The sequence below is a fragment of the Mixophyes fleayi genome, chromosome 1 (assembly GCF_038048845.1).
Source record: "Mixophyes fleayi isolate aMixFle1 chromosome 1, aMixFle1.hap1, whole genome shotgun sequence".
In the NCBI taxonomy this organism is placed as follows: Eukaryota; Metazoa; Chordata; class Amphibia; order Anura; family Limnodynastidae; genus Mixophyes; species Mixophyes fleayi.
In genome coordinates, this window is record NC_134402.1 from 50,006,888 (window position 1) to 50,019,817 (window position 12,930).

Genomic DNA, 12,930 nt, shown 5'->3' on the forward strand with positions numbered 1-12,930 from the left:
CTAGTCTAGACCAAGGTGCCATCAACATCCCAAATCAATAATATAACTAAACAAACAGCAGAATAGATAATGAAAAAAAACAACATTTTGCATTTTTTTTCCACTTCATGTTTGTCTCATCATAAAAGAGATCGTTGTGTGATTTATAGATTTATCCTTGTGGTACTACACTACATTATCTTTTATTTTTATTTTTGGCTATATTATTTATTAGAGAGTAAAAAACACATTAGAAAAAAGAACTTTACTCTATTACTAAGAATCATCTGAATTTATTTTCTATGAAATAATAATAGACGATTAATTAACTAATTTAGGATACATTTAAGTCTTTTCATTGTTGACGCCCCATTTTCTATTCCACTGTTTGTTTAGTTAACATTAATTAGTTGGAAGGTTTATTGATGCAGTTATATATCGTGAAGGTACCAAACCATAAATAGTATAATAGGCAGCGATCAGCTATTCTAGTTTGGCTCTTTGTAGAGCTCCGCTTTACAGATTTAGGAATTATTTCCGCACTACACCCCAACGGCTTGTGTTCGGCCGTGAGGACCCAAGCCTAGTTTGGACTGTTACAAACATTAGACTCTCATCATGTGATATCCATATAGAACTCTTGCATAACAGATGAGGAGCTGCTTATACCAATGAGAACCTCACCCCTACTCATAGGGAGATAAACCCAAATTAAGTAGACATACAGGGCCTGACGCTGAGTTGTACTTATGCGTGTTTGCAGAGCGTAATTTCTGAACATTTCAGAGAATTGGCACTTGCCTACAAAGAAAGAGCCTACATATTATGTGCGCATGCAGACTTGCGTGAATTTTACACTTGCGCCTCCTTACAAGTAAAGAGGAGGAACAGGGAGGGAGGGGGCAGTTTAACAGAGGGTGAGTAGCATAGTACAGTATAGTCTGAGGCAGACCAGAATGGAGACATATATGTGCCTGTCAGAAGCCATATCTTTAACACTTGCTAGATGCAGATGCATATACACACGGATGATGATGGTGACAGTCGCCAGCACTAGCTAGCCGCTTCTGATTGGCTGACTGTGAATTAACCTCTGAAGCTGATATGTGCTTTCTGTATTGATCGTGATTATAGTATTTTAAAAGTATTTTTATAAACCTGGTGGATAAGCTGCTGGTGCAGACAGGGCCGGCTTAAAGGAATGGAGGCCTCTGGGCTAATGGGGCCCCCATTCCCCTGTGAGGCCCCCTCCTGTGAGCCGGCCCCCCTGTTAGCCTGAGGAGAATACTGAGCGCCGCAGAAGGACTACAGTGACAGGCTCTGGGCTGTAGCACGGTTAGACTTCGGATTAATCCGGCCCTGGGTGCAGACCTGGATGCATCTTGAGATGACTACAATTATTTTTCCAGGTGGCTTTTTTATTGTAAACTCGGAATCTTGCCCATAGTCTTATAGAAATGTGAAATTGAAGCTAGACTCAGCAGAGAAGCCTAGTCTGAATATATGGAAGCCCTAGAATGGCAATTTGAGGTTTTCCCTATGAAAATAACTTTTAATGTTTGATTAGAGCCTGAGCACCTTCTGTATTCATTATTCAAAACTGGCTACTCACAGAGCAATATAAGCAATATAATGCTAACAGCAGGACAGAGTATTTAATCTCTGACACATTCTGCATCTCTATGTGTAGGCAACTTTAAAGTGGGAGGGGATAAATTTGCACCTTTAGAAGGGGTATATAAAGGACTAGTTATTGTGATCATCACAATAGGTAGCACTAGAACTTTTTACTGGAACTTATTATTGGAATATCATTTTTAATAATCCATTACTTAACTTCAGTTTTTATATTTCAGATTATTTTCAAGAAAATTGTATATCTGACAAACTTATTGGCACACACTCTTCTTCCAAAAGGATATAGACAATTCAACATTATATATCAAAAAGAACAAACTATTTTCTGCTGTAGGAAATTATAAGTGTGTTGGAACTGTTGCAATTGACAATATCTGATTTATCTCTTGAAATATAAATGGAATCCAATATATAGATTGCATTATCTGAAGCCATGGGGATAACTTTTAGAGCATAGGAGCTAGTACTACTCATATGACAATGGGTCTCTTTTAAGTGGAATCATTTTGGAGTAAAGCACAAAAGGAGCAAATTTGCACCTTGGCAAAACAATGTGCTAACAGATATAGAGTTAGAAGGGGTGTGTCCTAGTTCAACTCTAAACTGCAGTGTAAAAATAAAGCTGTTCAGCATTTGGGTGCTACATGCAAAAGCAGCCAGTATATTCCTTGCATGCAAAATAAAAAAAAATTCATTTGCACCCCTTGCATTGCAACATGGTTTATCAAGGAGCCAATTTGCTCCTTTTTTTGCTTTGCTCCTATCTCTAAAAGAAAAAAAAATTGACAAGAAATCACCTTATTATTACAGAGATAGAAATAAGCAAATGTAGAAATGGACAGAACAGATATATTAAATTTTGTGACATTGTTTTGAGATATTGTAAATCATACCGAATATTAAATTAACACACCTTAGCTCCAGAAGGATAAGATAGAAAGTTGGCTATACCTGCATTATCCTAATAATTTTAGCATACTTCTTTCCTATTTTTATTTTATGCATTTATTTATTTTAATAGTAATTTACTTACATTTATATTCAAATTATTTCTTTGTGCCTATGGTGTATTTATGGTGTATTGAGCTTGTATAATACTTTTCATGTTTTTAGCATACCTCACAATAGTCCCAATTTTGGTGGGATATGTCTGTTCCGCGAGTGGGAACGAAGGGAAGTGTTTTCCATTCAACGTATAAACGGGTGAAGGAGCACAGCGCACCTGCTACTGGCGCATGCTGTAGTGTTTAGAGACGGGCAGCCTAGTGCTTTAAAGCCCTCTGGGGGGAGTGGCCACACCCTCATCATGTTGTGGCCACAGTGGAAGACATCTTTTTCCCTTATGCCCAGAACTTTCTTGGAAAGATGCTTAATCCTAAATGATACAAATGCAACATTTCTAAGTTGTTTACTGAGGTGTTATGAGAGTCATTTGTGAATTTCATTCTGCTGGCATGTTTGGATATATGCGTTCTGAGCCCTTAATAGACAAAATATTTGTTTTATGTGAAATGGGATAACGTATGTAAATTAACTTTGTTTGAATCAGTCTATTTTAAATGCTTCTATGTTCCTAACTATCAAAAAGGCACTGACTTCCAAGACATGTTATTGTTTACTGACTTCCATGTCTACTCTAAAACATATTCAGATAATACATATCTTGCTACGAAAGTTTTACAATAGTACGTGTGTGGTTTTAATAGAGCAGTAATAATTTTTTTCTGGTTTGAAGTACTGACTACATTTCCATTACAGTAGGATTCCATATCTATTATAGAAATGACTCATTCTATATTGCAGAGATTGCCCCATGTCTTCTACAAGGTTATCTAGACTAAGGCCTGTCGTGTGCAGTTGATGAACTACATAATAACCTTGTTTTGTCATCCATTCTGAGATATGCTCAACTGTAGTCAGACAATCATGACAAATAGTGGCATTGCCAAGCACCTAGATATTTAGCTGGTGCGGCACATATGGTGCTACTGTACTTACTTTACAAAACCTTTTAAATGTCCCCTGATATTTAAAGACCCAGTGTTGCTAACTGGATAAAAATAGTTTGTTTAGAAAAGCTTCTGGTTTATAGTCACTGATATGCATCTACACATCAATTGCAATACATATTTGATCCTATTTGAAACATGCAATGGTAGTAACAGAGAGGAGAGCAGCACTAGAGTATTGATCTTAGTGAGGTATTATATTGCTTATGCTTCAATAGTAGAATCCAAGAGGGCTTTGCACTATACTCCACCTCTGACCCCTGTGTGATATCCATAATACCCATGCAGTGCAGGGCTGTTGACATAAATACCTTCCCACGCCCCAGGTCCCTAGGTTCATTGTGGCTGTATAATATACAATTATGCATTACATCTGCCTGGCTGTCCCTGTTATCCTACATAAGCAGTCAGCTCACATTACAATCGTCACCTGGTCCCATGTGTTTGACTTTCGGAATTTGCAACCTCTAGATGCTGTTCTTTTACTTGTCAATTTTTATTCTTTGTTATTTTTTCACATTTCTTTTTTTTTTTTTTTTTTTACTTTCGATCCCTTAAAGGAGTCAGCAGAGACTACAATATCTTTCCTATATATTCATAACTAATAGATGCACTGCAAATTAAATCTAGTAACTCATGCAGAGGCTGCCATTACATTAATTTTGCATGGATCTATTTCTATTGCGTGGTTCCATTTCATGGATGACCTGATTCACATATCTAATGAATTGTGCCTGGAGTGTCCATGTGTCCTTGGGAGTCCTTTGTTTGGTCAAGGTCATGATATGGCTAACTTCTCTTGAAAAGTCTGGGATAAAACATCTATAGTACAGTAGTTGCTGAACCTCACAAACCTCTCGATGGCCTTGATCCTGCCGGCCAATTGAGCACAGTGAAGAGCTTCTCTGGTTCCATTCTTATACCATAGCTGAGATGATATGTCTGCAGGAGCTCACACTGGACTGGTTGAAGGAACACTTCTCCATTTTGGAAATAATTGACTGTCCAGTAGCCTTTGCAGTAACTCTCTCACATGGGTTTGATGTTCCTTGAGCTTGTTAGAGAAGATAAGTGTATCATCCAGGTAGATGAGGACTGATGTCTCCATTAGGTCCCTAAAGAGGGAATTCACATAGGCTTGGAGATGGCTGGGGAATTACAATGGCCAGAATGGCATGATTTGGTATTTGTAGTGCCCATCCTTAGTGTTGAATGTCATCTTCCATTTATCTCCCTCTCAAATATGGTTGTACGCTCCACTTTAGGGATGACTGTGGCCTGATGGAGCCCCTCGAAGAGGTCCGAGATTACTGGGAGGAGGTACCAATTCTTGATTGTTATTTCATTAAGCCCCTGATAATTGATGACAGGTCTTAGAGAACCATTCTCCTTTGCTACACCGATCTGGATCAATCCTCACTCTAAGTTCCCCTGTGTATAGGTCATCATGGCCCTTGTACCAGGTTCAGACACTAGGTGCCAGGCAGTAGGGCGATCTGGCACTCCCATTCTCTGTGGGGTGGGAGTGCCTCTGTCTGCTCTTTATCGAAGACCTCAATGAACCCTCGGTACTCCTCGGGCAGCCCCATTAATACAGACTTAGTCTCTTCACCTTTAATAGGTGTACATACCATTGCCATTCTCAATGTTTGTAGACAAGTGTTCTGGCATGAGTTGTCCCACCCTTGTATCTGTTTTGTCCTCCAATTAATCACTGGGTTCTGAATATAAAATCAGGGACAACCCAGGTTGACTGGGCTCCTGCAGTGTGGATGGAGCGAGATGAGATCAGCTCTTGGTGACCAGAACCAACACACATCAGTACCTGGATGGTCTTGTGGGTTATCAAAGCGGGGGCTACGGGTCATCCATCCACAGCTTCTATGACAATTGGCCTGATTTTAGGAACCATAGATAGTTTCATCTTTTGGGCAAAGTCAAAGTCTATAAAATTCTCCATCAACTCCAGAATCCAAGAAGGACTCATTGTCAACGGAGCAGGACCCCCAGGAGATGACGATGCATAGCTGGAAATAAAGAGTGGAAATTGGAAGCAAAATGGAACCAATATTCAGAATTGCCTCTTGTTCCAGTAAGCAACTTAATTTCCCAAAAACTCTAATCTTAATTCTGGACACACTTTTTTCCAGTGACCTTGGCCCCTACAAAACATGGCGAGTTGTTTTAGGATGGAACAACTAGTCAGATTTCTAGTCTTTAAAATAAGTTTTACTCAATTTTATATAAGTAAGTGAGGAACAAAATGACCTGACATGAATTGTCCTTTCTAAGATGTACAATCTGAAAATTAGTGTTAAAAGCGGAATTTGTTATTAAAAACGTTCTCAATGAAGCCCTTCTGGTGGTATTTTCATAACATTTACTAAAAAAATGTTTTATTTCAAGAGTACATAGCTTAGATAGAACAGTGCTCACAGTCTATACTATTTGTCTTTATGTCTCAAATCCCACATTTGTAAATCTCAGCCAAAATATGGATTTCACGATTAAGAAAATAAGCAAACAAAAACACATGCAATTAGTTATTTTGCTTGTTCATACAATTGCACAAGCCAGAGAATGAAGAAAATAAGTTCAGGAATAAAAATAAAATACAGCATATGACATTAATTGGAGCACTTACAGGTATTCGAGGTGAAAGAGACCAGCAAAGGCATCGTCTCGAATGACAGTAAATGAGTTAGAATTCAGCAAGCTGAAAATGAAGACAGTAGGTTAGACGTGAACCAGACTTTGTGATGCTCAGAATTAGTCAAGCTGAATTTATTGACCGCTAAGCATTGAGAAGTGCAATATTCTGCCTATTGCTGCTGAGTCAACTTGCAGCGACTTCAATATTATACACAGCACTAATGCTTTTAGGAAGCTGTTTAGTAGAAAACAAGGCAGCTTCATCTTCTTAATGTAAGTGGCACTCTACACTCTACACTTTAAATGTCACAGAGAGTTCTGCTTATTAAGCGTTCATATAGCGAATAGAAAAATGAACAAATTGTATTGGTAAATGCATCAGGTACTCAGGAGTGGCAGACTGAGGCAGTCGTCTAAGGCAGCAGAATTTGGGGGGCCAGCAGTAACAGAAGTATAAGTTTTCCTTGTGTTAGACGACAGATGATACAACAATCAGTATATACTCAATGTCAATTATTTTATAACAGCATGGACATTCTATTTGATACATTTTGTTTCATTTTAAATACAAAGTATAATGAGAGGCAATCTAAGGCATGTTTGTTTGATTACATACGAGTTTAGGACAGACCAGAGAGGGCATTTTTTCAAAATTCAACTGTATTAGCTTGATTTTGTTTTCAGTGAAATACATTTATTTTTTCATTACATTTGAGGTTGGTTATAATTAATGACTGATTTTTACATTTTATTATAGCTATGTGACCCTGTTTTTTGTGCCCTGTGATACTTAGTTTTCTATCCCTTCCTAGGAACACGGCCTCATTTCAGTGTTTAAGAGGCAATGAGGAATACAAATGTACCAATGGCATTTTACCGTGAGTCTTATTTTTCGCTGTGCCCATGTTTGCCTATTCCCCATAAATACCCATTATTTCCTCGGTCGTTCCTTGTACAAGGGACAAGAGCCATCCTTGGCCATTCTTTTTTTTTTTTGCTTTGTTTTGTTTTTTTGACAGATCCTTTATGAATCAGGCCCAAAGTTATTATTGTTCCTTATTATATTATTATATATTACCATGTTAGCTATTTTTTTTATCCAAAAATATATATTTAATCAAATATTTTATATTACCAAAGTATAATCACTTAAGGCATATGTGGTAACATAAGAAATTATTTCTGTATTTGTTTAGTACTGTGCCACTTACATTATTATAGTGGATATTTCACAACAAACTAATTTCTTATTTAATATTGAAGTTTTCCATAGCGCATCATACCATCATTTTTATTTTGTGTTTTACTGCATGTTTGTTAAAAACTAAAAAGAAAAACAAAGTAAAAATAAAATGTATCTGTCCCTTTCTGGCAAACCCTTCTAAATGCCGCTGGTGATATATTGCTCTAGCAGTCATACTTGTCTCTCTTACAGAGAGATTTTGAAAAGAAGACAATAATTTGGAGAAGGTTAGCTAATATTAAGACTATCAAATGCATGCTTAAAAGTACATAACTTGCTCTTTAAAGAAAAAAAAAACATATGTGGGATTGCAGATGGGGAGTTTGACTGGGGCGGTATACCTGTGAAACTGTAACACAGGTGTACTAAGGCGAGCTCAGGGAGGACAGAAATCTCCTCTGGAGCAGAAGGGCACCATGTAAATTATCCAAATAAATGTCTTATATTTGTATTCATATTATTATGTGTTTACAATACAAACATTGTATTTTGTATGCTAGTTTGCCTTGAGGAAAACTGGTAATAAAAAGGTTTGGGATCTATATTTTATATTCTGTTGCTTGATATCAGTATAATCTCAACACGCTAGATAATATTCTAGCTATGCCAGCAATGACCAGAGCTAGTAAATGAAGATAACTAGAGAACGTTGTAAATTAATTATGAGAAGCTGAAAGAGTAATAGGGACACACTGTAAATCAGAAACTAAATAGTGTTGGATGTTTTTTTATCTATCCTGTTGAAAGAACATCTACTTGTTCCTCTGACCAGTACTGAGCTGTCTGCCATGTCTAAAAGCCAAAATCTGTATATACATACATTTGTTTTGTACTCATTTCAGTGTATCGGGTAAAATAAAGTAAATTTTCTAATGAATTCCCACATCAAATGGTCCATTTAAGCTTCGAATGCACCACTGAATCCCCTGGCATAAATTCTAACTAAGCTGACCCTGACAGACTATACAATATGAAGCCTTCAATAGCAACATCATAGATATCTAAGAGAACAATCAATTTGTTTCTGATTCTGTGTTGCTAAATTTGGAGTTTCTTGTGTGTATGAATTAAGAGTACAGCATTCAGTTTCTGGTAAGTATCAATGACACTAATCTTTTCCAGTTTGTGTGTTTTACCTTTGCTTCATATCTTTGCACTCTTTCGGGCATATTCAATTGGCCGCGTTACTATCAAAAGTAACGCGGCTTGTGCACTATTACCGTTGTTACAGTAATAGTGCGCGTAATTACCGTTATTACGCCGGCTTTCTGCTGGCAGGAATCCGGGTTATAATTACCATAATAACGGTAATACTTTTAATGCCGCATTACTTTTGCAAGTAACGTGGCTTATTGAATATGCCCCTTTATGTTAGTAGCATGTCGCAACAGGTGCTATACTACACCAACTATTGTGGTGCAAGGATCAGAGCCCAAAACTAGTGGACAAATTCTCAGTCCTGATCCTATTGTCCCAAGGTTCTCACCAACCTCCCACTGTGACAGTCACTTTCTTCATTCTCTATTGGCAGCTGATAAAAACCTTGGTGTTGGTGGTTTTCACATTAATAAGCTGATAGTGAAATTCTGATGAGAAATATTTTATAGTATTATTTACAGCATCATAACTAAGTTTCATCAGCGGATCTATATGTTAAGGTTGATGTCAGTTAGTTTTGCTCACAGTGTGCCAAATGTTATTTCAGAATTGTGGGCCCCTGGGTCTCAATTACGAAGTGCAAAACATTTGAGGCACAGTGCACAATCCTCTTTACTAGTGCTGTGCGACTTGTCTTGTGCAAACATGCCTAGATGTGTGCCAAAGCGCGTTGGTCTTCAGCACAAGACAGCTGTGCTTGTGAAATAGCAGAGGTTTGTACTAGCCGATGGGAGAAGTTGGTGGAGTTAGGGCGTTCCGTGCTACGTACTGGTGCACATACTTCTGTAGAACGATATTAACTCTGCAGGGAGAGATTGCTGAGATGAGATAAAGTGGAAGTTTCCACTCTGCAAAAGGAATTGATTTATCTAGCAGTTCTGAGCTGGCGGAGATCGGTTCCTATCCTATAATTTTAATGAGAATATTATTGTGCCTTCCAGTTGCACTTCACTGAGTGCCGTACTTGGCACAGTTTGCCCAATGTAAAATAAATATTCAAACACACAAAAGGGCCACATGTAATAAAGGGAGTCCGGATGGCATCTCACCAATAATTGATTTAAGCCAAAAATTAAGTTTTTAAGCAAATTTTTAATAGAAAAATTACGTTTTATGTAATAAAAGGTGTGGTAGGAAGCTGGACTATTGATGTGACATTTACACTCTTGCACAATGCACCTCTTCAGGGTTTACCCTCCAAGACTGGAAAGTGGGCATGTAAGGTAGATCATCTTTCTGATGTAGAACCAAAGTGTTTTGCACTACACATGAATTGTGCTCCGCAAATGAGGTCCTCTGTTTCCTGTCTGAAAGTTATGGTGTATATGACATATATTCAGCACACTAAACTAAACAATATGCTATGAATCTAAATATCAGCCAAAAATGAATTAAATATTGTGCATACTACTGTAAAACAATATATGAATTGAATCATTTAAACAATGTGTACCTATATTAATATATATATAAGGGTCGGTTCTCAGTACAGTCATGGCCAAAAATTTTGCGAATGACACCATTATTGGTTTTCACATAGTTTGCTGCTTCAGTGTTTTTAGACCTTTTTAACAGACGTTGCTATGGTATACTGAAGTAAAATTACAAGCATTTCATTAGTGTCAAAGGCTTTTATTGACAATTACATTAAGTTTATGTAAAGAGTAAATATTTGCAGTGTTGACCCTTCTTTTTGAGGACCTCTGCATTTCGCCCTGGCATGCTGTCAATCAACTTCTAGGCCACATGCTGACTGATGGCCGCCCATTCTTGCCTAATCAATGCTTGGAGTTTGTCAGAATTTGTGGGTTTTTGTTTGTCCATCTGCCTCTTGAGGATTGACCACAAGTTCTCTATGGGATTGAGGTCTGGGAGTTTCCTGGCCATGGACCCAAAATTTCAATGTTTTGATCCCTGAGCCGCTTAGTTATCACTTTTGCCTTATGGCAAGGTGCTCCATCATGCTGGAAAAGGCATTGTTCGTCATCAAACTGTTCTTGCATGGTTATGAGAAGTTGCTCTTGGAGGATGTTTTGGTACAATTCTTTATTCATGGCTGTGTTCTTAGGCAGAATTGTGAGTGAGCCTACTCCTTTGGCTGAAAAGCAACCCCACACATGAATGGTCTCAGGATGCTTTACTGTTGGCATAACAAAGGACTGATGGTAGCGCTCACCTTTCGTTCTCAGGACAAGCGTTTTTTCCAAATGCCCAAAACAATCTGAAAGAGGATTCATCAGAGAAAATTACTTTACCCCAGTCCTCAGCAGTCTAATCCCTGTACCTTTTGCAGAATATCAGTCTGTCCCTGATTTTGTTCCTGGAGAGAAGTGGCTTCTTTACTGGCCTTCTTGACACCAGGCCATCCTCCAAAAGTCTTCGCCTCACTGTGCGTGCAGATGCACGCACACCTGCCAGCTACCATTCCTGAGCAAGCTCTGCACTGGTGGTACCCTTATCCCGCAGCTGAATCAACTTTAGGTGACGGTCCTGGCGCTTGCTGGACGTTCCTGGGTGCCCTGAAGCCTTCTTTACAACTATTGAACTTCTCACCTTGAAGTTTTTGATGATCTGATAAATGGTTGATTTAGGTGCAATCTTACTAGCACCAATAACCTTGCTTGTGAAGCCCTTTTTGTGCAGAGTAGTGATGACTGCTCTGCATGGTTAAAAGAAGAAAAACAATGATTTCAAGTACCACCCTCCTTTTAAAGCTTAAATCTGTTATTCTAACTCAATCAGCATGACAGAGTGATTTACAGCCTTGTCCTCATCAACATTCTCACCTGTGTTAATGAGAGAACCACTGACCTAATGTCAGCTGGTCCTTTTGTGGCAGGGCTGAAATGCAGTGAAAATGTTGTTTTTTGGATAAAGTTCATCATCATGGTAAAGAGGGACTTTGAAATTAATTGCAATTCATCTGATCACTCTTCATGACATTCTGGAGTATATGCAAATTGACATCATAAAATCTGATGCAGTAGATTTTGTGAAAAATAATATTTGTGTCATTCTCAAAACTTTTGGCCATGACTGTAAATAGACTTATACTATAAAAATGCATATCATATGAAAAGACAGAAAATTCTGTATATTATCCTACCAAACAACACCTGCTCTGAAAACTTACCTGTCGGGTAAGTAACTGCTCCCTCAGACTCTACACTGACAAAAAAATACACACGCCGCACTGAAACAGAAATGCACACACTGCCCTGACAGAGAAATACACACACTGCACTGACACTGAAATACACACACTGCACTGACAGAGAAATACACACACTGCACTGACACAGAAATACACACACTGCACTGACACAGAAACCCACACACTGCACTGACAGAGAAATACACACACTGCACTGACACTGAAATACACACACTGCATTGACACTGAAATACACACACTGCACTGACAGAGAAATACACACACTGCACTGACACAGAAATACACACACTGCACTGACATAGAAATACACACACTGCACTGATACAGAAACACACACACTGCACTGACACAGAAACCCACACACTGCAATGACAGAGAAATACACACACTGCCCTGATGGATATATAAATACACTACACTGACACATAAATTCACACACTGAATGAACAGTAAGACACGCACATATACAGAGATGTAACTAGACATTTGTTGGGTCCATAGGAACATTTTGAAACAGCCCCTATGTACCACCCAATGGTGAACAAATCCATATGCATGGAGGTCTTTACCTTCAGCTGTGGGCCCCATGCACACCTTGCACCTATGGTAGATATGCCCCTGCACATATATATATGACAATATTTCACATATGTGCGATTCAGTTTATACAATCCTCACCTCACCCCTGCTTCTTCTGCTAAAGGTAACAACTCTACCCACTAAGCCCTGCCCTTCTCTTGTGGCTGGCCATGAGAATAATTTAAGGGGGGGATGGCCATGGGATCTGTAATCTACACACATTACTAGACCACCTTCCATTATGCTATGTTCAATATATCTAAAGTAATAACCCCAAGGCCACAACTATAAACGATAGGTTCTTCCATAGTAAAATCAAAATGCAGCTTAATCATGGACGTATAACTATTGTTGAACTATTTTGTCTTAGTCAAGTGGCATGTTTCTTCTTTACATTCAGAACATGAGACCTCAACCCTGATTCCCTGCAACCCTCATGAACTAGCATAGGGCGCTGAACTTGGGGACCCACTGGATAATGAGGAAAGGGAGATTAG

At 38.5% G+C, this 12,930-nt stretch overlaps 1 protein-coding gene across 2 annotated transcripts in view; it reads right to left on the reverse strand.

Annotated features, from left to right (window-relative positions):
• The window catches only part of LGI2 (leucine rich repeat LGI family member 2), a 44,623-nt gene that overhangs the window by 16,963 nt on the left and 14,730 nt on the right, over positions 1-12,930 (reverse strand). The window contains exon 3 of one of the 2 annotated variants that reach the window (XM_075194745.1): positions 6,271-6,342. The exons of the other annotated variant lie outside the window; for it this stretch is intronic. Coding sequence (XP_075050846.1) covers positions 6,271-6,342 — 72 coding nt within the window. The remainder of the gene's footprint in view (positions 1-6,270; positions 6,343-12,930) is intronic. 2 annotated transcript variants of the gene reach the window in all.